We start from the raw sequence: 24,263 nt of genomic DNA, 5'->3' as shown, positions 1-24,263 counted from the left end.
GAACCCGCCCCAGCCCCAGCCTGCGGGAAAGAAGAAGGGAAGATGCAGAACCCGCCCCAGCCCCGGCCTGCGGGAAAGCCACGCTGTGCTGCCAGGGACCAGCCGATCTTTGGCCTCTGACCTTACAGTGATGTCACAGCAGACCCATGGCAACGCACTCCCAGCCCCTCCTGACTACTCCCTGCGGGACGGCTGGGTGTGAGGGTGGCAGCCTTGTGCTCAAGCCGAGGCTGGGCTGGAGGATGGAGAAGGACACGGGGACCACACACAGGAGGCACCGGCCCGGCCCCAGGGCCCTGCCCTCAGGAGTGGCCCTTGGGCACCTCAAGGCGGCCAGTGAGGCCTCTGAACTTCGGCGAAGCAGGAGTCTGGGAGGCCTGCAGCCCGAGGAGGACCCTCCCAGCCGCCCTAGGAAGCCTCACAAGGAGCTGGGTAGGGGCTGTGGGGCCGCGGGGAGCGGGTGGACGGCGCGGCTGTCCCACCAGGCACTGAACCCAAAGTACCTGCGTCAGAGCCCAGCCCAGTTAGAAAATTCTAGAAAGTTCCCAAGGTTAGGGATGCACCGAGACAGCCCCAGGAGGTCCAACGACGTGTGTCCAAGGCGGGGCACAGCCTGGCGTCATACATTTTAGGGGGGCGTGGGGCATCAATCAGCACCTGTGAGGGGTATGTCGGTTCTGTCCGGAAAGGGACAGCCTGAAGCAGGAGGGGCTTCCAGGTCGTAGGTAGAGGAGACACAGGGCTGCATGCTTTGGGTCTCGATCAGCCTTTCACTGAACACACAATTTACACGTGAGGGGACTAGAGGGAGAGTCACTTGTATCCTCGTCCGGCTCAGTGACTGCAGTTTTTCATAAGCAGCCCAGAGGGAGCTGTTGGACACTTGTCTCAGGTGAGCAGAGGGAGGACCGTGATCTCTGTCCCTGTCCTGCGCCTGTGACGGTCAGCTGTCCATGTGCATTCCCAGCGTGAAACTCCACAAAACTGCTTAGGGCAGAGATCTTGAGGCTCACAGGGAATTTCCTCATGGGTGAATGATGAGGGAGGCCTGTGGCCGTTTATCTCTGCAGCTCTTGTTTAGGAAGAGGATGGGAGGCAGGTTTGTCTGACATATTCCCAGCCTTACTCCTCCCCTTAGCTCAGTGATTCGGGGCCCAAGATTCATTTTCCTTCCACAGGCAGCAGGGACCGGGCCGGGCCTCCTGCCTCCCGCTGCCCTGTGCTTGGAATGCTAAGGGCGGAAGTGGGGACCACTCCAGGTCCACACCCGTAACCCATCCAGGGCTGCTGGGAAGGCCTTGTGCTGCTGGGGCGGAGCTGTGGGGGCTCCAGCTGGGCACAGCCAAGGGCAGGAGGGGTGAGAGGAGGGCAGGCCTGGGACCCTCATGGGCCCCCGAAGCCAGCCGATGCCTGAAGGGAGGATCATAGCCAGGCGCCCTGTTTGCAAGGAGGCCCTGGTGAGGGCCTGGGTCCCTGCCAGGAGCCCTGGGCCTCACCCACCAGCAAGGAACCTGCGTAGCTGGTGTTTGACACAGTTGGCTTCTAAACCGCGAAACGTGTAGGCTGCCCCTGTGTCGGTCCACACTCGCCACTCTGAGATGTTTCCAGGTGTGCCGAATGGACGGTGATGTAGGCCTGGGGATGCTGCTGGAGTCACCTCCTCACACCTTGAATACTGGCCCAGAGCACAGGGCTGAGGGGCTGACACGGAGCTGCGAGCTGGCGCTCCCCTCCCCTCCCGCGGCCTCGGCAGCTCCACCTCCCCTTCGCAAAGGTGTCCACGGGTCCGTGGGAGTGAAACAGCCCAGTAGGACTCGGGGTTTGCTTGCTCAAGCCCTGGGGACAATTTTAAGAGGTGATGTAAAAATATGTGTTCTTCTCTGAGTTTAAAAATCCAAATATGTGCTGTTTGGGGGGCGTGAGTAGTTAGGAGGCTGCATCCTACCTCCCTCCCCATGGGGTTCCCTCAAGACGTGCAAAGTTCTCAAAAGAATAAGTTACGCCAAGGCTGCTTAGCGGGAATTTAAGTCGGGGCAGGGAGCGGGTCTCCAATAATGCCACCCGGTGCCACCGCAGTGTGGACTTAGAGGCCGGGGTCAGGGCGGGGAGCGGGTCTCCAATAACGCCGCCCGGTGCCACCGCAGTGTGGACTTAGAGGCCGGGGTCGGGCGGGGAGCGGGTCTCCAATAATGCCGCCCGGTGCCACCGCGGTGTGGACTTAGAGGCCGGGGTCAGATGGAGGGAGGGATTGAGCCCCATCGTGGCTGACATTTCCCTCAACACCTGCTGGATTTGCCCAAAACTGCACGATGGGAGGTGCTGCAGCAGGGAGGCCGGGCTTCTGTGTGGCCGCTTGTCCTGTCTGGCAAAGATGTCCACCCTGCGCAGCCTTCCCCAGGCACCAGCACCCTCAGGGTCCGAGACCACGGCCCAGGAGCGCATCCTCCCTGGAGCTTTGTGGCTGCCCCCAGACAACTGAGATTCTGCCGGAGAAGAGCAGGAGGCATTTCCAGCCCTGTGACCCGAGGAGAAGGGCCGGGCCTTGCTGACCACTGGTAGAGTCCGACGTGGCCTTGGTTTCTTCAGGGACTCAGCTCCTCACCCCTCGCAGACTTGGTGGGCTCCATGACATGCCCAGTGCCACGTGCACCCACAGGTGCCTGGATGTGTGAGACGCCGCGTCCACATCACAGGGAGGCCTCCGGGATGCGGGAGACGTGGGGTGGCCGACTTCACGGGGGCACCAGTGGGGTGTGTCTGGGCCTGGGCCATGCGGAGCACAGGAGACAGGCGCTCACGGAGGGCAGCCCAGAGAGGCCGGCAAGAGCAGAGTGAGAATCCGCTGGGTTCCAGACCCACTGAGGCCCTGCCTTGAGCCCACATGCACCCTGGACGCCTGTTGATTCCGCAAAGGCTCTGCGCTCCACCTCTGGGCCCCACTCTTGGCTTCTCTGTTGGGGGCAGCCCCTCGTGGTCGGCCATTGGTCTCATTTCCCTGGAAGAGCCCCATTCCCCAGCTGCCCCTTGGGCCTGTGGGCTGAGCTGAGTGACCTGCCTGGAGTGGCCCATGTGACTCTGCCGAGCTCTGGGAGGAGGTGTGTCCTCTTCCATCACAAGCACCATTTAAAGCTTTGGAATCATCCCTGTTGTATTTGAATCCCGGGCCAAGGGGGTGTTGTGGGAAGAGGGAGTAGCTGCAGGAAGCCAGGGTCTCCGCAGACATTCCCGGCTCCGATGCGGCTGGAGACCCTGTGGGATCTGGAATCCGCTCACTCCAAGGCTCTCCTGAGCACCTAGGGTTTGGAGAATCCTCTGCCACGTGGCTTCCTCACAAGGCTGTGCTGGTTTGCAAGCTCCTGGAAACGGAGAACTCAGTGTTTAACTAGAATGGAGTGTTTCACGTTGGCCAAGTCAGTCAACACCTTTAGCCAAGTGTGCCAGGGAGCAGTGTGTGCTCGGTGCAAGCCGGTGGCCAACAGCCAGGCTTGGGTTCCTGCCGGGAGCACCAGAACACCGCTCACCCGAGTTGATGTTCCCGGGCCCCTGTCCTCTCTCACATCAAGGTAAAGATCCTCACGAGACATAAAGTGGTCCCGAAAAAAGACTGCTAGAAACATCCCGCAATGCCTCTCGGGGAGCCCAGAGACCCTGGGGATTGGTGGATTTTCCTGGACAAGCCAAGTGGGGTTTCAAGTCCCACCTGTCCGTGAGAGGAAGCCTGGGTGGGGGGTAGTTGCCGGCATGGGCAGGTCTTGTGGGCTTCTTCCACCCTCCCGCTCAGCTACCTCCAGCCAGCTGTGCTAGGACAAAGAGGAGTTTCAAGAGGTCCCAGAGCCTCATGTGTTTACTGTAAGGTGGCTGGCCATGCCTCACCCTGAGTCCTGCAGGGAGAAGGTGGAGCCCAGGTGTGGGCTGAGCTGCTGGGGCTGAGCCAGGCCCAAGGCCCTGGCACCAGGCTGTGGAAAGTGCCGATAGCAAATACCGGAGGGCCGGGCATGGGCACAGTTCGGGGAGAAACTCAAGTTAGCCGTAGCCATGGCTGAGAGTTGAGCTCTGCTGTGGGTGGCTGTGGGCGGCTTGGGGCAGGTCCTGAGCTCTGGTAGCTGCCGTGTAATGGTGCTGATGGCTCTGTCCTTCCTCCCCAGAGTCCGAAGATCAAGGGAAAGACCCAAGCAGTAACGCGGAAGATGCCAGCTGGTAAGCAGCCTGTCCGACACTGGCCTTTGTGAAGGTGGAGCTGGGAAAAGTGAGGCGGACACAGGAGAGGGTGGGGTGTGGGAGTGGCACCCGGGCATCAAGGTAGACACTTAGAAGGGGACAGAGGGAGCCCTGGGTCCTGAGAAGACCCCGCCCAGGGCCTGGATGGGAGGGCTGGGAAATCCTCCTTATTTTGAGAGGAATTCAGCATGGGAACAGGGCCCACCTGTAGCAGGGTGGTGTCCTCAGGACTTGGGCCCTGGCCTGAGGGTCACACAGCTGCATCCCTCTCAGTAGACACCCCATGGCCCTCTGGGGATGGAGGCATCGTCTCACTAGTGGACTGCTGGGCCCACCCTAGATGTAAACAACTCGAGTGCTCCTTTAGGGAGAGGGCGTGGGGCCCTGGACAGCACATCCCCACTTCGTACCGCCGAGTTCTTGCCTCCCTGCACCTCGCGTCCCGTTCTAACCCAGCTCCGGTTCTCCTACTCACTCACCCTCCTGCCATCAAAGAAGACTTAAAAGTCATTGAATTCCTCAAAAATTTGTCTCAGATCTAACAAAGTCGATTTACCAACACCATGGACAAGGCACGGGCCAAGTCCCCCTTATTTACAAATGGCTCCCATTGAGTGGAGACCAAGGAAGGTGTCTGGCCGCCGAAGTGGCCAAAGGTGCAATCAGTTGGTGAGAGTGAGTGTTCATGTGTTAGACAGGATGTGTGAGGCGTCTGGAGCCTCCCACTCTGTAGAGCTCAGGGAAGCTGATGGCTTTGGTGAGGGCAGTTGAGCTGGGAAGACCACACACCTTTAGGGTGGCACAGCTGAAAGCGTCTGCTCACGTTGGCCAAGTCAGTCAATACCCTTGGCCAAGTCAACGCCATTGCAGATGGTGGCGGAGCCCCTGTCATCCTCACTGCCTGTTGCATTCCTCTTGCCCCTGGCCACACACCATAGCAGACCACAGAAGGGGTCACGAGGTTGGTGTGAGTAACAGCAGGGCCAACCGTGGACCCCCCAGGCTACTGGCCAGCATGGCCCATTTGGTATCCCCGTGGAGTGAGCTGTGGATCTGCCACAGGGTGGCTGCATCTTCTCATCAGATTTTGGTTCTTTGAGCAAGGTTAGACCCTGCTTTCCGAAATAAGCCCAGGTTGGCTGTAATCCCAGTCCAGACCCTGGCAGTACAGGGTAAGTTTTCCAGCCAAGATGGGCCAGCAGAGGGAGCCAGGAGGGCCAGGCTGGGGGGCCCTTCAGAGCCAGAACTCTGTGCTGGGTCAGGGCCCCTCATAGGTGCCCACCAGACCCCAGGGGCATCAGCCTCGAGCCCAGGGAGACAGCCCCGGAGGAGACCAGGAGCTGCCCGCAGCTGTCTGCCGTCTCTTCCAAACCACTTTCCCTGCTCCTCCCGCAGTCAGGAAAACCTAGCACAAGACAAGAAGGAAAGCTTCAGCACCCTTGGGAAGCTGGGTCATGAGAGTGGAAAACGAGACCCAGAGAGGGAGAAGAGCAACTTGGAGGCCAGCATGCAGGAGGCGCAGGAAGGCAAGCACGCAGACGGAGGCTTGCAGGAGGCCAAGGTTGGGCCACGCTGAGGAGCGGTGCATTTTTTCCTCTTGCCTTGGAGCCCGGCCTTCACTTAACCTCTTTGGTCTTACAGGAACAGGAGGCAGAGTCCATAAAGCTAAATGACCTTCAGGAAAAAGAGGCAAGAGCTTTTCCCTTTACTAATAGAAGTGAGAAGGGAGGCCTGTCCAGGCAGGAGTTCTGCCAGAGCCCGGACCTGCCCGGGACGGTGGCCTGGGGGTCAGCTCAGCAGGCGCCAGGCTGTGAAGCTGGACTGGGCCCCTGCTACCCTAGAGAGGCTTGGGGCCAAGCTCTGAGACTCTTTACCCGATGCCAGGGCAGCCTGACCCCCGCTTGCTAAACGTGCAGTCACTAAAGGTGTATGAGGCCCTGAGAGGAGGTGCCCTCAGCTTGACCTTGGCCCAGAAAACACCCAGAGCCCCAGGCTTGATGTGTTGTCCAGGGACACATCGTGCTGTGGGGGTTCTCACATGGCACCGTATGAAGGAAAGTGGCTTTTGTTCTCCCTCCAAGCTGTGTGTTGGGGACAGTAACACAGCCAGACACGCTGCTTGCCAGGCGGGCCTTGGTTTCATTCCAGGGCTCTTGGGAAGTCCTTCACCCACCCACAAACACTGCCCTTGGAGTTGACTCAAATGCCCCCATCAGACACACGTTCTGGGCTGGCCCGGGTGCCCCGTTGGAGGCCTTGGGACAGCAAAACCCTGAGCCGCTGAAGCTGTTCACATCCCTTGGGGGTCTCCTGCTCCTTGATGCGGAGTGTGGCCCACAGGCAGGCTTTGGGGTAGGAGTGCTGCCTTGTCGAGCAGGGCTGGGGTGGGAGCAGCCGGGCTCCCCAAGATCTGGGCATTGCCCCATCTCCTGGAGGCCCCAGTTCTCAGAGGGTAAGGTTGGAGGAGACCCTCTGGGGTCTCAGGGCCCTGACGGGAGGTGAGTAGGGAGGGGTGAGAAAGCCATATCCCTCCTACATCTCTACTGCCAGAGCTGGCCATGGACACCTTACAGTCCATACTGCCGTCAGCTCTGCCCAGCGTCCCAGGAGCCCTCGTTCAGCATTCCCAGGATCTGGGGGCCTGATGGTCATCACCAGGGTCTGCCCCGGCTGCCCCAAGGGCCAGGAGCCACTGTTCCTCCCAGGGAATCAACGTTCCTCTCCAGCTCACCCAAGCCTGCCATCCACACCTCTGTGGTTTCCATTCGCAGAAAGCATCTGTGTTTGTGGAGACTGATCTGGGAGACCATGCTGAGGAGGTAAAAATGGAAACCCCCAAGACAAGCAGAGCCAAAGCCACCAGGAAAGCACCTGTGCTGCCTGGCAGGGCCAGCCTGGGAGGCTTTTCTGGGAACTTGCCCCACAATAGCCATGTGTTGGACGGGGAGGCAGAGACCTGGGGCCAGCAGCTCCAGGAGAGCTCCCTGGTGTTGAGGATTGGTCTAGCCTCTTCCTTACCCTCACACACTCCAACTCACGCACACTTCAGCACTATCAGAGACTCTGGGGCCTGGGTTAACCTTCAAGGTGCCCATGGGTCCTCAGAACCTCTTGTGGGGGATCATGTTGGGATGGTGAAAAGGGCACAGGCCTGGAAGCTCAGAGACTGGGCTTTGGTGGGTGTGTGGTTCTGTCAGTAAATGCTCAAAACAACTCATCATACTTCCCTGTGCCTCAGTTGTCTCCTCTATAAAGTAGGAATCATATTAGTACCCGCATTCCAGGGTTGTCTGGGAAAGTTCTCAGAGCAGTGCCTCACACCCAGGAAAGCTTATCATCATCATCATGGGGTATCATCATCATCATCACCACCATTACTATCATCACCATCAACACCATCATTATATCACAACCATCATCATCAACACCACCAGCAACATCATCCCCATAAACATTATCACCATCATCATTAATATCCCCATCATTATCACATCACCACCATCATTCCCATCAGCAGCATCATCATCAACATCACTATCATGACCATCATCACTGTCACCATCATCATCACCATCACCACTATCACTATCACCATCATCGTCACTATTACCATCACCATTATTACCATCATCACCTTCACCATCATCACCACCATTATAATCACCATCATCACCATTATAATCATCACCACCGTCATCACCATTAATACCATCACCATCATTATCACATCATCATCATCATCATCACCATCATCATCATCACCATCATTATCACATCACCACCATCATTCCCATCACCAGCATCATCATAACCATCACTGTCATGACCATCATCACCACTATCACTGTCACCATCATCATCACCATCACCACTATCGCTATCCCCATCATCACCACCATTATCACCATCATCATGACCATCATCACCGCCATCATCACCGTCACCATCATCACCATCACCACTATCACCGTCACCATTGTCATCATCACCACCATTATAATCACCATCATCACCATCATCATCATCACCATCATTAATATCACCATCATCACATCACCACCATCATTCCCATCACCAGCATCATCATCACCATCACTATCATGACCATCATCACCACCATCATCATCACCAGTATCACTGTCACCATCATCACCACCATTATAATCACCATCATCACCATCACCATCGTCATCACCATCACCATTATCACCATCATCATCATCACCATCATAATCATCATCATTGTCACCATCACCATCATCATCATCACCATCACCATCACCATTACCACCATCATCATCACCATCATCACCACCATCACCATCATCATCACCATCACCATTATCACCATCACCATTATCACCATCACCATTATCACCATCATCACCTTCACCATCATCACCACCATTATAATCGCCATCACCATCATCATTGTCACCATCATCACCATCACCATCATAATCATCATCATCATTGTCACCATTACCATCATCATCATCACCATCACCATCACCATTACCACCATCATCATCATCACCATCATCACCACCATCACCATCACCATTACCACTATCATCACCATCATCACCACCATCACCATCACCATTACCACCATCATCATCACCATCATCACCACCATCACCATCATCATCACCATCACCATTATCACCATCATCACCTTCACCATCATCACCACCATTATAATCGCCATCACCATCATCATTGTCACCATCATCATCATCACCATCATAATCATCATTGTCACCATCACCATCATCATCATCACCATCACCATCACCATTACCACCATCATCATCACCATCATCACCACCATCATCATCACCATCACCATTATCACCATCACCATTATCACCATCATCACCTTCACCATCATCACCACCATTATAATCGCCATCACCATCATCATTGTCACCATCATCACCATCACCATCATAATCATCATCATCATTGTCACCATTACCATCATCACCATCACCATCACCATTACCACCACCATCATCATCACCATCATCACCACCATCACCATCACCATTACCACTATCATCACCATCATCACCACCATCACCATCACCATTACCACCATCATCATCATCACCATCATCACCATCATCATCACCATCACCATTATCACCATCATCACCTTCACCATCACCATCATCACCATTATAATCACCATCCCCATCATCATTGTCACCATCATCATCACCATTATAATCACCATCATCATTGTCACCATCATCATCACCATCATCACCACCATCACCAGTATAGTCACCATCATCATCACCACCATCATCATCACCATCACCACCATCACCATCATCATCACCATCACCATTATCACCATCACCATTATCACCATCACCTTCACCATCATCACCACCATTATAATCACCATCACCATCATCATCACCATCACCATTATCACCATCATTATCACCATCATAATCATCATCATCATTGTCACCATCATCATCACCATCATCACCATCACCATCATCATCACCATCATCACCATCACCATTACCACCATCATCACCATCATCACCACCATCATCAACACCATCACCATCATCATCACCATCACCATTATCACCATCATCACCTTCACCATCATCATCACCACCATTATAATTACCATCACCATCACCATTGTCACCATCATCACCATCACCATTATCACCATCATCATCACCATCATAATCATCATCGTCACCATCACCAGCATCATCACCATCACCATTATCGCCATCACTGTTATCACCATCATCACCTTCGCCATCATCACCACCATTATAATCACCATCACCATCACCATTGTCACCATCATCATCACCATCATCATTGTCACCATCATCATCACCATCATCACCACCATCACCAGTATAGTCACCATCATCATCACCACCATTATAATCATCATCATCATCACCATCGTCATCACCATCAACATTATCACCACCATAATCATTATCCTTATCTGTAAGAAGAAGAGGCTGACTTAATGACCTGTCTGGGCACTTCCAATGCTAACATCTGGGGTGTGTTCCTCCATGTCTTTGCTGTAGTGAACAGTCATCATTCTGGAAGTTTCTTGAAGTTCTTTCTTGGCAAGTTTAAGCTCCTTCCTGGGGGTCAGTTATTTTCCAGACTCTACCTTCTCTCCCTTTTGCCCTCAGAGCCACAGAGAGAGCTGGTTGTTAACCCCCAACAAGGCTATTCTTGGGGCACATGAGTTCTAAGGACTCAAGGAGGGCCAGCCAGTGGCACAGTTGGGCTGACAGGCCAGACCTGGTCTTCAGTCCAGGAGCCAGGCCTCATCAAGGGTGCAGTTCCTTGGTCAGGTTCCCCTAACTGGAAATGTCCAGTCAATAGAGAGCCCTGTCTGATGGGAGGTCATCCAGGCCCAGGCAGCCTCTGTGCCCTAGCCTGATCCTCCAGCAGGTCCACAGGCTATGCCTCAGTGCCCGCGGCTGACACCTCCCATCCCTTAAATGTCTCCACTACCCACAGGTGGTCACCGATGCCAAGAAGGAAGAGAAGCCGTCCCAGATGGATGTGGAAGATCTGTCAGAAGACGAGTGAGTGATGCTTGTGGGCTCACACTAGGTGGGGGTAGGAGGACTTTCCCCCCACCACGGTTTCTGGTGTGCCCACCATGCCTTGTGTGTGGTGGGCAGAGCCGAGCCCAGGCGGTCCCCCCTTCTCCCTGGGCACTGCCGAGGCTCAGCATCTACCGAGCCTGAGGGGCTGAGGGCAGGCAACAGGACATCGGACCTTCGAAGGGCTCAGGGACGAGCTTCACGGTTCCCCACCCCACCCCATAACCAGGCCGTGTCTCCTACCCGCCAGCCAGGAAAAGGCCCTGATGAGAAGGGGGAGGAGGAGGGAGAGGAGGGAGGAAGGAGGGGGGAGAGGTGATAAGTGCATGGTACTGACTTCTGTTTAGGCTTTAGCTGCAGACTTGGGTCCTGCAGGTGGTGGAAGCTGTGCATACACAGCTGGTGTCACAGCCAAGCAGGCTTCTCTCACAACAAGCCTCGGGCCCTGGGGCCGGGGCTAGGCAGCCTCCGAAGAGATGATCCGTGTCCCCAGGCTGGACGCTGTGTAGGTCCAGGGAAGCCCCAAGACTCCCCGAGGCCCGAGGCCCTGAAGATGGGTGTGGGGAGGGAAGACACTGGCCCCTTGAAGGGGGCCCATGGATCTATTGTGTTTTATTTTAAACAACACACAAAAATACAAAAAGCAATTGTCCAAATGCCTACCACTCAGAATTAACAGTTTATCAGTATTTTGATTTCTTACAGATTTTTTTAAAGGATGAATTGTTCTATCCGCTTTATAAAACAGTCACATGATACTAAACCTTCTTTCAGCCTGTAATCCCAGCACTTTGGGAGGTTGAGTTGGGCAGATCATGAGGTCAGGAGATCAAGACCATCCTGGCCAACATGGTGAAACCCTATGTCTACCAAAATACAAAAAATTAGCTGGGCATGGTGACAGGTGCCTGTAGTTCCAGCTACTAGGGAGGCCGAGGCAGGAGAATTGCTTGAACCCAGGAGGCGGAGGTTGCAGTGAACCGAGATAGCACCACTGCACTCCAGCCTGGGTGACAAAGAGCGAAACTCTATCTCAAACAAACAAACAACAGTTACATTAACATTTTAACCAGTCATTTACAATAACGGGAATTATGTAGAATAGCACAACAGAGAGAAATGTTTAAAAATCACCCCAGCTTCCACCTCTTAAAAGTACACGGGAGCACCTGACTTTCGACACTGAGGACAGGGGCTGCAGCTGAGGCTGAGGACAGGGGCCGTGGCTAAGGACGGGCCGAGGCTGAGGACAGGGGCCGTGGCTGAAGATAGGGGCCGCGGCTGAGGATATGGGCCAAGGCTGAGAACAGGGGCCGTGGCTGAGGACAGGGGCCGAGGCTGAGGACAGGGCCGAGGCTGAGGATATGGGCCAAGGCTGAGAACAGGGGCCGTGGCTGAGGACAGGGGCCGAGGCTGAGGACAGGGCCGAGGCTGAGGATATGGGCCAAGGCTGAGAACAGGGGCCGTGGCTGAGGACAGGGGCCGAGGCTGAGGACAGGGCTGAGGCTGAGGACAGGGGCGAGGCTGAGGACAGGGCCGAGGCTGAGGACAGGGGCGAGGCTGAGGACAGGGGCGAGGACAGGGGCGAGGGCTGAGGACAGGGGCTGCAGCTGTGCCTGCCAAGCGGCGTCCTTGCCCAGGGCCAGCTTTGAGAGCTGCAGCCTCAGCCTCCGACTGGTCTGGCTTTGCTGACGGATTGCTGCTGTGATGATGACAGCCCTACCTGCGCTACCTGCTTTCAGATTTTTATGTCTCCAGGGAGAGAAAGTCCTCGAGAACATTGCACTCTGCCCCAACTCAGCAGAGTCTCTGCCTCTTTTGACTCCTACCGTAACCAGGTCACACCGGCTTTCACTAGGACATTGGGGTTGTTTTGACTCCTGAGTCTGGGCTTAAAATGGGCAGGTATTTTCCAAGTACAGCTCTATCTTTCTCATCGTTTCCTGATGATGGATTTGGCACTCGGCACACAGCTCGATGGCTGTTTTCTGCCCCAAGCTGGACAATCCTGGGTCGAAATCTCCTGGTCTCAGCCTCCATCCCCCTTGACTCAGCTGTCCCAGAAAACCTGCCCAGTGGGGCTGCTGGCGGCGTGCAGTGGGGAGAGCTGCCGGCAGAAATGAGCTGACGTGGCTTCTTAGGTTTGCTACCTCATCTCACAAATTCCCCGTTTGAATCACCATCCAGTTGCATTTACAAGACCCAACGCTGATTTCCCAATACCGGGAGGCTCCTGCCCAGGAAGGCCGAGAGTCCTCAGCCGTGGCTGTAATGAATGGGCGTCAGCTCACGTGCACACTTGCGTGTTCATTGGAAAATGCTTTGGCAGGCTCCAACTCTTTTTTTGTTTTTGAAACAGAGTCTCACTCTGTTGCCCAGGCTGGAGTACAGTGGCGCCATCTCGGCTTACTGCAAGCTCCGCCTCCCAGGTTCACGCCATTCTCCTGCCTCAGCCTCCTGAGTAGCTGGGACTACAGGCGCCAGCCATCATGCCCGGCTAGATTTTTTTGTATTTTTAATAGAGCCAGGGTTTCACCGTGTTAGCCAGGATGGTCTCGATCTCCTGACCTCATGATCCACCTGCCTCAGCCTCCCGATGTGCTGGGATTACAGGCGTGAGCCACCGCGCCCAGCCTCCATCTCTTTTTTAATTAGCATGATCTGGATTTTCTTTTTCCTAGTGTTGCCTTTTCCTGTACCTGCCCAACACAATACATCCCCAGGACTGTTACAGGGAAACCACAGATCACGCAGAGCACTGCACACTTCATAGTTCCAGAGTAGCCACAGATCACGCACACTCTGCACACTTCATAGCATCAGAGGGACCACAGATCATGCATAGCTCTGCACACTTCATAGTTCCAGAGTAGCCACCGATCACACAGAGCTCTGCACACTTCATAGTTCCAGAGTAGCCACAGATCACGCAGAGCTCTGCACACTTCATAGTTCCAGAGTAGCCACAGATCATGAGAGCTCTGCACACTTCATAGCATCAGAGGGGCCACACGTCACGCAGAGCTCTGCACACTTCATAGTTCCAGAGTAGCCACAGATCACGGAGAGCACTGCACACTTCATAGCATCAGAGGGGCCACAGATCACGCAGAGCTCTGCACACTTCATAGTTCCAGAGTAGCCACAGATCACGCAGAGCTCTGCACACTTCATAGCATCAGAGGGGCCACAGATCACGCAGAGCTCTGCACACTTCATAGTTCCAGAGTAGCCACAGATCACGCAGAGCTCTGCACACTTCATAGTTCCAGAGTAGCCACAGATCATGAGAGCACTGCACACTTCATAGCATCAGAGGGGCCACACGTCACGCAGAGCTCTGCACACTTCATAGTTCCAGAGTAGCCACAGATCACGGAGAGCTCTGCACACTTCATAGCATCAGAGGGGCCACAGATCACGCATAGCTCTGCACACTTCATAGCATCAGAGGGGCCACAGATCACACAGAGCTCTGCACACTTCATAGTTCCAGAGTAGCCACAGATCACGGAGAGCTCTGCACACTTCATAGCATCAGAGGGGCCACAGATCACGCAGAGCTCTGCACACTTCATAGTTCCACAGTAGCCACAGATCACACAGAGCACTGCACACTTCACAGCATCACAGTAACTACAGATTGGAAAAAAACTGGATAACCAGTGAACAAAACTGGAACCACTTTTGTATATTATGTCATTAATTGTGCTCTTAATATTTCCCACCTTTTTGTACCCATATTTATTAGAGTCCTTTCCACAAAAAGCAGTTTTGGACTAGAGCTGATTATAAATGTTTTTAGAGAATACTTCAGAACAATGACTACAGATGCAAAACCTTAGAACAGCCACAGTTAAAATTTGATGAAAGCTTCTAACCAACAAGAAAATAGTTATTTCTATTACACATAACATTGTAAGAAAACAACCAAAATCATGACTGACAGTGTCACATCAGGACTGCCCTGCTTCTATACATTTTCAGATAATCTTTAGAATATTCACACGGATAACATGCCCATACAAATATAATTTACAATTGCACATTATCAAAATTATGACTGATATTATATTAATATAAATGTATGTAATTTTTAGAACATTTATATCAATAACATGCTCACAATTAAAACTGAAAGAAGATTTAGTATCATTTATCATTTGATGATGCTACCCATAGAGTTTTACCAAATGTAATTGTTTAATCTGAAAAGACTTTATGTAGGATTTTGATTCTGTGGAAACCTGCAAAAGATGTCAAAAGGTTCAAAACAATCAAAACAGAATTACAGATCATTTAAAAATAATAGTCACTCATTTAACCAGAGTGATTATCAAAAGACCTCACAGGCAATTTAGGAAGTTACATTGCTGTAAAAACCATAACCCTTTTAAAGCTCAGTTGTCTTAAGTAATCAAAATCTAATAAAGATAAAGGAGAAATTATCTTGATAAAATATAAAATATTTGGTTTTTAAGCCAGTTACCAAAAGGTACAGAAAAACCTGCAGTGTGATTGCCTCTCCTTGAGGGAAGCCCATGCAGGTAACCTGGAAGTCAGATCCGATGGAAACTCGCCTGACGCAGGAAGAGCATCTTCAGAGCTGTGGGTGTGCACTTGATTACAGAGGACAGTAAACAAGGAAACTAGGGCCTTGAGCTGGGGAATACACAGCTGTTGGTAACAGCATGAGAAGTTGCCTGATTATGTTGAACAATTCAGACATAGCAAGAAAAGCCAAGTGTATAAATTGAAGCTGCCGTTAAGGAAAACATTGCTTAAACAGCAGAGTTAGAACTGGAGGAAAAAGTTGCAGGACTTGACAAAAAGTTTGAAGGAGAAAGTTGTTATCCCAGGCCTTCTTAAGGGGAGAAAGAGCTGAGGCAGCCACACACGACCTGCAAACCACACGTGACAAGGGACAGCAGAAGCTGAGTTTCTGAGATGTAGACCTGAGCAGTTTCAAAAGAAATGATTTCAGAGTTAAAAATCAAAACCTCTTGCAATTTCATTAAGAGCAAACCAGTACTTTAAGGAAACTTTGTGGTGACATAGGGGACCAATCTTTAGTTTTGTGTTAATGTATATTTAATATCAAAGCTCAATCTTTTTTTTTTTTTTGAGACAGAGTCTCGCTCTGTCGCCCAGGCTGTAGTACAATGGCATGATCTCAGCTCACTGCAAGCTCCGCCTCCTGGGTTCACGCCATTCTCCTGCCCCAGCTCCCAAGTAGCTGAGACTACAAGTGCCCACCACCATGTCTGGCTAATTTCTTTTTTTGTATTTTTAGTAGAGACAAGGTTTCACCGTGTTAGCCAGGATGGTCTCAATCTCCTGACCTCATGATCTGCCCGCCTTGGCCTCCCAAAGTGCTAGGATTACAGGCATGAGCCACCATGCCTGGCCCAAAGCTCAATCTTTAGAAGGACATATAAATAATTCCCTTTTAATCACAGCCAACTTACACACAGAATTCTTTTCAAAATTATCTTTTCATAAACCTTATCATGACTTTTACAGACTATTCTGACATGCTTGGACTTTCTGCTTTGTCTTACACTTCTTTTTAAAATAGCCAGTCATTTTGCTTCAGGATAAAAAGAGAGATAACTTGGACAAGTCCACATGTTAACTCTATCATCGCAGATTGCCATTTGAGCTCCAAATTTTCCTTGATATAATTTGCTCATTGGTTTAAAATAAGCAAAAGAGTGGGCCAGTGACAGCCTTAGAAAGCCTGGTATGCCTTAATGTTTGAGAACACCATTTTTGACCATTTCTGCATTAAATCTCCTTTCATGAACCCCTCCCATCTAGAAGGGCTCCATGTGTCACACGCCTGCTGGGCACTGACTGGAGGTTGGTTGTCCAGTGCCTGTTGTTTCACTTTGCAATGATTCATTTCCCATTGGGAGTCAGATTAAAAGGGGAAGCACCTGCTCAACCTGGCCAGACAGCCTCACACATCCTAGCCAATCAGACAGCCTCGCACATCCTAGCCAATCAGACAGCCTCACACATTCTACCCAATCAGCCTCACACATCCATTCTTCCTAGAATCTTTTCCTTTTCTTTTTTGAGGCAGAGTCTCACTCTGTCACCCAGGCTGGAGTGTAGTGGTGTGTTCCCAGCTCACTGCAACCTCCACCCCCTGGGCTCAAGTGATTCTCCTGCCTCAGCCTCCCGAGTAGCTGGGACCACAAGCGCCATCACTCCCAGCTAATTCTTTATTTTAGTAGAGATGGAGATCTCCCTATGTTGGCCAGGCTGGTCTTTAACTCCTGAGCTCAAGTGATCCACCTGCCTCAACCTCCCAAGTGCTGGGATTACAAGCATGAGTCACAGCACCTGGCCCCTAGTATCTTTCAACTAGGAGAATTTTTCTCCTTAACAAATGAAAAGTCTCCGAAACTCAGGGCTGTCAGCCAAGCAGGAGGTCTGAGCCCTAGCACAGCCCCAGGAGAGGACCCAGAGAGACCCCAGGAGAGACCCACCACGTGCAGCTGTGCAGGGGCCAGAGAGGCCCCAAGGGCCTGTGCTGGGGTCAAGGTGCCAGGTCCCTGCAGTGTCCCTGGGCAGTCTGCTAGGAGTCCCTTCATGGGCACCATGATTGCCAATTAAGGAAAAAAAATCCAGCTTTTCAACAGTTTGTTTTACGTGGAAGTCTTAGGACTGTGCACTGAGGCTGTCGCCCGCGAGCCGTCTGTCCATTGCCCCACGCCCTGTTTCTGTTCACGGTTCCTGGACAGGCGGCGGGGGCTGGGTGCATGCAGAATCACATCAAGGTTTGAGTGCGAGGGCGTGTTTGGCTGTAGATTACAGAGGCGTAATCACGAACCGCGGCAGACGTCGTGTGCAGGAAAAGGCACGGACCCAGGTCACTGATCTTTTAAGAACATAGTGGCTCCAGGTGGGGATGGAGGCAGGGCCCATGTGCTTTTTGCTGTTTTGTCTTCAGGCATCCTTCTGGAGACCCACATGTCCTCCCAGTCAGGGCTCAAGCAGAAACCAGCAAAATGGGCTTCTCATCCGCCACTCACCACAGCCCCTAGGGCTTGATGAAATGGGGTGCATACGGAGTGCAGGGGAGACCCCCTGGTGCACTTGATGAAAGGGGGTGCAGGCAGAGTGCAGGGGAGACCCCCAGTGTGCTTGATGAAAGGGGGTGCATGTGGAGTGCAGGGGAGACGCCCCAGTGTGCTTGATGAAAGGGGGTGCATGTGGAGTGCAGGGGAGACGCCCCAGTGTGCTTGATGAAAGGGGGTGCAGGCAGAGTGCAGGGGAGACCCCCAGTGTGCTTGATGAAAGGGGGTGCATGTGGAGTGCAGGGGAGACCCCCCAGTGCGCTTGATGAAAGGGGGTGCAGGCAGAGTGCAGGGGAGACCCCCAGTGTGCTTGATGAAGGGGGGTGCATGTGGAGTGCAGGGGAGACCCCCAGTGTGCTTGATGAAAGGGGGTGCAGGCAGAGTGCAGGGGAGACCCCCAGTGTGCTTGATGAAAGGGGGTGCAGGCAGAGTGCAGGGGAGACCCCCCAGTGCGCTTGATGAAAGGGGGTGCAGGCAGAGTGCAGGGGAGACCCCCCAGTGCGCTTGATGAAAGGGGGTGCATGCGGAGGTGCAGGGGAGACCTCCCAGTGTGCTTGATGAAAGGGGGTGCAGGCAGAGTGCAGGGGAGACCCCCAGTGTGCTTGATGAAACGGGGTGCAGGCAGAGTGCAGGGGAGACCTCCCAGTGTGCTTGATGAAAGGGGGTGCAGGCAGAGTGCAGGGGAGACCCCCAGTGTGCTTGATGAAAGGGGTTGCAGGCACAGTGCAGGGGAGACCCCCAGTGTGCTTGATGAAAGGGGGTGCATGCAGAGTGCAGGGGAGACCCCCAGTGCGCTTGATGAAAGGGGGTGCAGGCAGAGTGCAGGGGAGACCCCCAGTGTGCTTGATAAAAGGGGATGCATATGCAGGTGCAGGGGAGACCCCCCCCAGTGTGCTTGATAAAAGGGGATGCATACGCAGGTACAGGGGAGACCCCCCAGTACGCTTGATGAAAGGGGGTGCATACGCAAGTGCAGGGCAGACCTCCCAGTGCACTTCAGGTTGGGGGTGCTGCTCTCGGGGTGCCTGTGGCCACAGTGCCGGCCCAGGACCCTTTCTCACCCACCTGCCCTCTTCTCGCCCTGCAGGATGCAGACCAGCTGGGTGTGCTGCATCCCGTACTCCACCAGGAAGAGGGCGAAGGAGAGCGCCTAGCGCCCGGGAGAGGGTGCTCAGAGCTTGGCGAAGAAGAGGAAGGAGACGGGGTGCGGAGGGGCTGGGGGCACAGGAGGCGGGACGGAGGGTGATCTGGCCGCCTACTTGCCACCCAAGAGCCTTCTCTGCCAGGCACTGAGGTTTCTGTTTTCTTCTTGTGGGACTGGCCAGGCCTGGAAGGAGCGAGAGCACAGACTGCGCCTTTGGGCTAAAGATCCCGCCAGCCCTGAGCAACGCTGGGGTGCCGATGACCACACCAGGTGTGAGCCACACCTGAAACCCACTGCCCACTGGGTGAGTGATGACGTGACCTTCAACAAACACAATAAACAAGCACGGGAAGATGCTCCTCCTCTCCACCAGATGCTCCTCCTCTCCACCAGCTGGAGGACTCCAGCCCCTTCCTGCCCTGGCCTATTGCTCAGTGGCTTGTTGGGTGGGGACAGAGGCCCCTGGGGCACAGCAGGGGAGGCTCAGCCCTTTGTGGGCCTCGTGTGAGCTGCAGCTCCTGGAAGCACCCCCACCAGGCAGGAGTGAGAGGTGCAGGGCAGGGATGGAGCATCTGCTGTGTCACCAAAGTCCCTGCAGGAGCCAGGAGCAGGGTGGACGCAGCTGAGCCCCGGCTGTGACTGCGAGAGCAACAGAGACTGTGGTGCTGGCACTAGGATCTGTCCCTGGAGGGAAGCCACATGCTCCCCACTCAGAGGAGGAGAGGGAGTCTTCCTAGGGGTGTTGGGGGCTCCAGGACATGCCTGTAAGACGAGTTTCACCAGAATCCACCCAGAGCTCTCTCGTTCAGACATGCACACGTGCATATTCATATGTACACAACACATACATGCTCGTATATACCACACATGTGCACAGGAGGGCACGGGCAGGTGACCTGCAGCATCTCTGATCCGGGTGTCTCTAAGGCAGTCAGAGGCCACAGGCGGAGATGCTGTGTGCACTGTCTATTCCAGTGGAGACACATGGGGGTCGTCCCTGTGGTGCACATGATAAGGCAGAGGCTCCCAGAGGGTGAGCTCTGCCCATCACTCAGCCAGGGAGGGAGGGAGGGGCCCTTTTCAGGGAGCCACACGCCACACAGAGCTTGTCCCCCTGGGTAGTTTGCTCTGATCAAAGTGGGGCACCATCCAGGCTGAAGAGAGAAAGGGGACCCCCCAAAGCCAACACCCACCCTTGACTGAAAGACACCACAAAAGATAAGTGCCCATCGGCCCCAGAGTCATCATTTCCCAGACAACCGGAAATGGGCCCTGGACAGGCTGTCCTGGACCGGCTGCCAGGCAGTTGGGTGTGACTCAGTTGCGGCCTCCAACTGTGCCAACCAGAAAGGCACCCAGAGAAGCTTCCGGAAATACGGTTGGTTTGTCCCCTTGGTGGGGCAGGAGGCGGCAGCTCTGCCGGGTGGCTCCCAGCAGCCTCCCCCACAGAGCAAGCATCGGCATGAGTCTGTCCACCCATGTATTCGTCCTGTCGCCGCGTGTGGCTGGCCTCATTCTGGGTATGTTGGCGGCAGCCGCCTCTAGGACAGGGAGGTCCCATGGCTCTGCAGACACAGGAGCTTGGCAGTGGCTTTAGCTCTTAGAATGTGAGCCTTCCAGAGTCAGACGCGCCTTTGCCTTCTGTTGGGCTCTGAGCTGATTTCCTGAAACCCAGGGTAATTCTGTTCCTCCTTCACCGTCTGGTGGGGTGGGGTCACAGCGTCCGGGGGAAGAGCTGATCAGGGCCAGTGCTGGGGTGGGAAGGGCTGACTCCTGGGACCCCGGAGAGGTGATTGTTGCCACGGGGGGTAAAGTTCCACGTGCTGCTCCTCTGAGCCTAGATTCTGGGCACTCCAGGGCAGCCAGGCCTGGCTCACACCTTCCTACCTCAGGGAGATTTCCGTGGCGCAGGCACACGCCCTGTGGGATGTGAGTGGCCACCTGGCTTGGGCCCCAACTCCCATCAGAGAAGCGGGCAGGTCCCGAGCGAGCTGTTCAGGGCACTCAGCAGCCACACACCCAAGGAATGGGGCTGCCTTGTGCCAGGCCGGGGGTCTGGGGAAGGGCTCAGTGGGCGCTGAGCTCAGAGGGTCCTGGCAGTGGCAGTCAGCGTCCAGGATGGTCAGCGGTGAGGCCAAGCCCCATCTTAGTGGAGGGGATGAGGCTGGGCTTTGGAGACTGTGGGGAGCAGGAGACATCCCTGAGGAAACAGGTCTACGCGCCGCAGAGCCGGAGAGCAGCTCCTGCCACGTGGTTGATGCTGCTGAGGCCGGGAGCTGCCTCTGCCCCGCCGCCCCGCCACCCCGCCCAGCACGAGCGTGTTCCTGCTGCTGCCTGGCCCGTTGGGCTGAGAGGCTCAGGCAGCAGCACTGGGGTCGATGGAGTGGACCAGGCAGGGGCCCAGGGCAGGAACCCCCTGCAGATGCACAGCCCTGAGCTCAGCAAATCAGCTGCGGTGACATCCAGGGAGGGGTGGAAGCCCAGGCTCCCCCTAGAAGGACGCTGCCCTTGGCCTTCAGTCCCACGGGGCACAGATGCCGCCTGGGCTTTCTAGGGCTGGCCAGTGGTCCTGGGGTGGTGGCCCCTGTTGCCCCAGGCCCAGCCTGCCTTAGTTTTATCCTCAGTCCCCACTGGCCCCTGACCTGTGCAGACTCCAGTAAGTGAGCGAGGCTGTCAGAGCCCTCCCAGGCTGGGGTAGATGGCCCAGCCCCACATGGTGCCTGCACCTCCGAGGTGGCCCCCTTGGAACCCAGCCCTGAGCAGGTGGGAGCGGCGGCCACACAGCAGCCCTGGGCAGGCGGAGGGGCCGCCACACAGCAGCCCTGGGCAGGTGGGAGCGGCGGCCACACAGCAGTCCTGGGCAGGCGGAGGGGCAGCCACCCACCAGCCCTGGGCAGGTGGGAGCGGCGGCCACACAGCAGCCCTGAGCAGGCGGAGGGACAGCCACACAGCAGCCCTGAGCAAGCGGGAGCAGCCACCACACAGCGGCCCTGGGCAGGCGGAGGGGCAGCCACCCACCAGCCCTGAGCAGGCCGAGGGGCCGCCATACAGCGGCCCTGAGCAGGCGGGAGCGGCCACCACACAGCAGCACAGACCCTGAGCCGGCGCAGTTCCTCCAGCCACGCCAGCTGCACCTTGGCTGTGTCCCTGCCAGGCCCCAAACACCTGTGTCCGTGCCACTGGCCGCCCCTTCCCTGCCGTGTCACCCCCACCCCTGCCAAGTGTTCTGTGTTTTCACTGCAGGTGATGTGGGAAAGGGCGAGTCTCAGTTCAACGTTCTGGTTCCTTGGGGGCTGTCGGAACGATCGTGTGTTCTTTCCAGGGTTTTCTCTGTCTGGGTTTAGATGCCCACACGCGGGAACATGTATTCAATCCGTGTGCATACAGATGGTGCCATATACGGAGAGGCATAGATTGTCTTACGAGAGTGGGGTCGCATTGCACTGCAGCTTTTTACCTTCTTAGCTTCATTTTATCCCGAGCGGCCCCCGAGCCGTCCAGGGATCCCTGCTGGCCCCTGCCAGGCCCTGTCCGGAGTGCTGAACACAGAGCAGCAGGTGCCGCCAGTCCCCAGCCTCTTGGAGCCCCGTTCCCTCTGGGCGTCGTAGACAGTCGAGTTCAGCACATCTCTACGTGGAGTTTCACAAAAGGCGACCACTTTGAAATGGGAGGGCCGCAGCGCCATGGCCTGGCGACGCCTGTGAGTGACTACGGTGGGGCCTGGAGGAGGAGCAGGGGGATGAGTGCAGCCTTGGGGCAGGCGCTGGGGCCTGGAGGAGGCTTGGGGAGCAGGGCGTGGGGGGCGGGGAGCGAGTGCAGCCTTGGGGCAGGCGCTGGGACCCGGGCCTGGCTGGGCCCCTCTATGCCTTTCAGTCTAGAGGTCTGGAAACCCGGCCGGGATCTCCCCCGAGTGGGCAGTGCTGTTGGTGGGGGTGGGGAGTGGTGCTGGCACTGTGTGGCCGGGCAGAGCCGAGGCCAAAGCAGTTCCATCCACACGCAGTCCACGAAGGGACCTCGGGCGCCCTCCGCAAGCAAAGGCCCCGCCCGGCTCCAGCCCGGCCCGCAGGGACGACCTTGCCCTTCTTTCCTCCCTGGCCAACAGCACCACCCCGTGGGAGCCCCGGTGCTCAGGGCTCAGGCTGCCTGCTTCCGTCCTGGAAACCACGGACACCGAGATACAAGCAAGGATTTCCATACCTCCTCCCCAGCTGAGCATTCGCTGGAGGGGGACAGGGCTGTCACTACGTCTCTTATGATGATCACCTCATAGAGGCTGGGCCTCCCCACACCAGGACCACACGCCCGTGAGGGCCCCACAGGCCTCAGCCTAGAGAGCCCCCATGGGAAACCCTGTGCTGTGAATGGTGTGGAAATTCCCCCGTGTCCTTCCCACGTGACCCCACAAAACCCTCAGCCGTGGACATCCCGAGTTCCTCTGAACGCCCGGCCTTCCCAAGCCTCGCCAGCGCCACGGACATCCCGGGGCCCCGGGGAAGGGTGGCCCTGCCGGGAGACAGGGTCTTCTCTGTGGCTCTGGTTCTGAAGGCCATGGTGGGTGCAGGGTTCACCAGAGACGGCAGGACTCCCGTGTCCTGGAGCGGGAGGGAGTCTCTCCCGTGTCTCCACTGGGCGCCGGCTCCTGCTGAACCCCAGACCCAGCTGTGGGAGAAAGCTGCCCAGGGCCCTGCAGGAGAGGCGGGGCCAGCCCTGGTGCACACAGGGGCAGAGGCACCTGGGCTGGTCTGGGCTGGGAGGTCAACTCTCCGTGTGGCAATGCTGTGTCCAGGTCTGAAAAGGGCAAAGTGAAAGCGACTCCTCAGGGACAGAAGCTAGGCCACTCTGGGGAGAGGCAGGACACAGCCCTCCTGGCCCTGAACACCTTGACGGACAGGCAGGGGGTGAGGACCCCACCCTACAGGTGGGAGCACCGAGGTGCCCGAGGCAGGGGTGAGGACCCCACCCTACAGATGGGAGCACCGATGCCCGAGGCAGGGGGTGGGGACCCCACCCTACAGATGGGAGCACCGAGGTGCCCGAGGCAGGGGGTGGGGACCCCACTCTACAGGTGGGAGCACCGAGGTGCCCGAGGCAGGGGGTGACGACCCCTCTCTACAGGTGGGAGCACCGAGGTGCCCGAGGCAGGGGGTGAGGACCCCACCCTACAGGTGGGAGCACCCAGGTGCCCGAGGC

General features: G+C 55.6%; 1 protein-coding gene across 2 annotated transcripts; it reads left to right on the top strand.

Annotated features, from left to right (window-relative positions):
- The first annotated feature begins 149 nt into the window (after positions 1–149).
- On the top strand, positions 150–19,442 carry C14H13orf46 (chromosome 14 C13orf46 homolog). Of its 2 annotated transcripts, XM_031001412.3 has the most exons (8): positions 152–432; positions 4,146–4,197; positions 5,614–5,779; positions 5,860–5,907; positions 6,990–7,037; positions 10,753–10,820; positions 19,017–19,133; positions 19,255–19,442. In XM_031001412.3, the coding sequence occupies exons 1-7, from the start codon at positions 243–245 to the stop codon at positions 19,081–19,083; spliced, it is 639 nt and encodes a 212-aa protein (XP_030857272.3). In that variant the 5' UTR covers positions 152–242; the 3' UTR covers positions 19,084–19,133; positions 19,255–19,442. The 2 variants fall into 2 exon arrangements, with proteins under 2 accessions (XP_055216275.2, XP_030857272.3); XM_055360300.2 differs by lacking the exon at positions 6,990–7,037 and having other exon boundaries at positions 150–432.
- Positions 19,443–24,263: the final 4,821 nt, after the last annotated feature.

Source organism: Gorilla gorilla, chromosome 14 (genome assembly GCF_029281585.2).
Source record: "Gorilla gorilla gorilla isolate KB3781 chromosome 14, NHGRI_mGorGor1-v2.1_pri, whole genome shotgun sequence".
NCBI lineage: Eukaryota > Metazoa > Chordata > Mammalia > Primates > Hominidae > Gorilla > Gorilla gorilla.
The sequence above is the reverse complement of the archived record's forward strand: the minus strand, read 5'-3'. Positions and strand labels throughout refer to the sequence as shown.

Coding starts and splice junctions, on each gene's coding strand:
- C14H13orf46 (XM_031001412.3), top strand. CDS start 243: ATGGAGAAGGACACGGGGACCACACACAGGAGGCACCGGCCCGGCCCC. Junction 4,198..5,613: donor AACGCGGAAGATGCCAGCTG/GTAAGCAGCCTG, acceptor CTCCTCCCGCAG/TCAGGAAAACCTAGCACAAG. Junction 5,780..5,859: donor GAGGCTTGCAGGAGGCCAAG/GTTGGGCCACGC, acceptor TTGGTCTTACAG/GAACAGGAGGCAGAGTCCAT.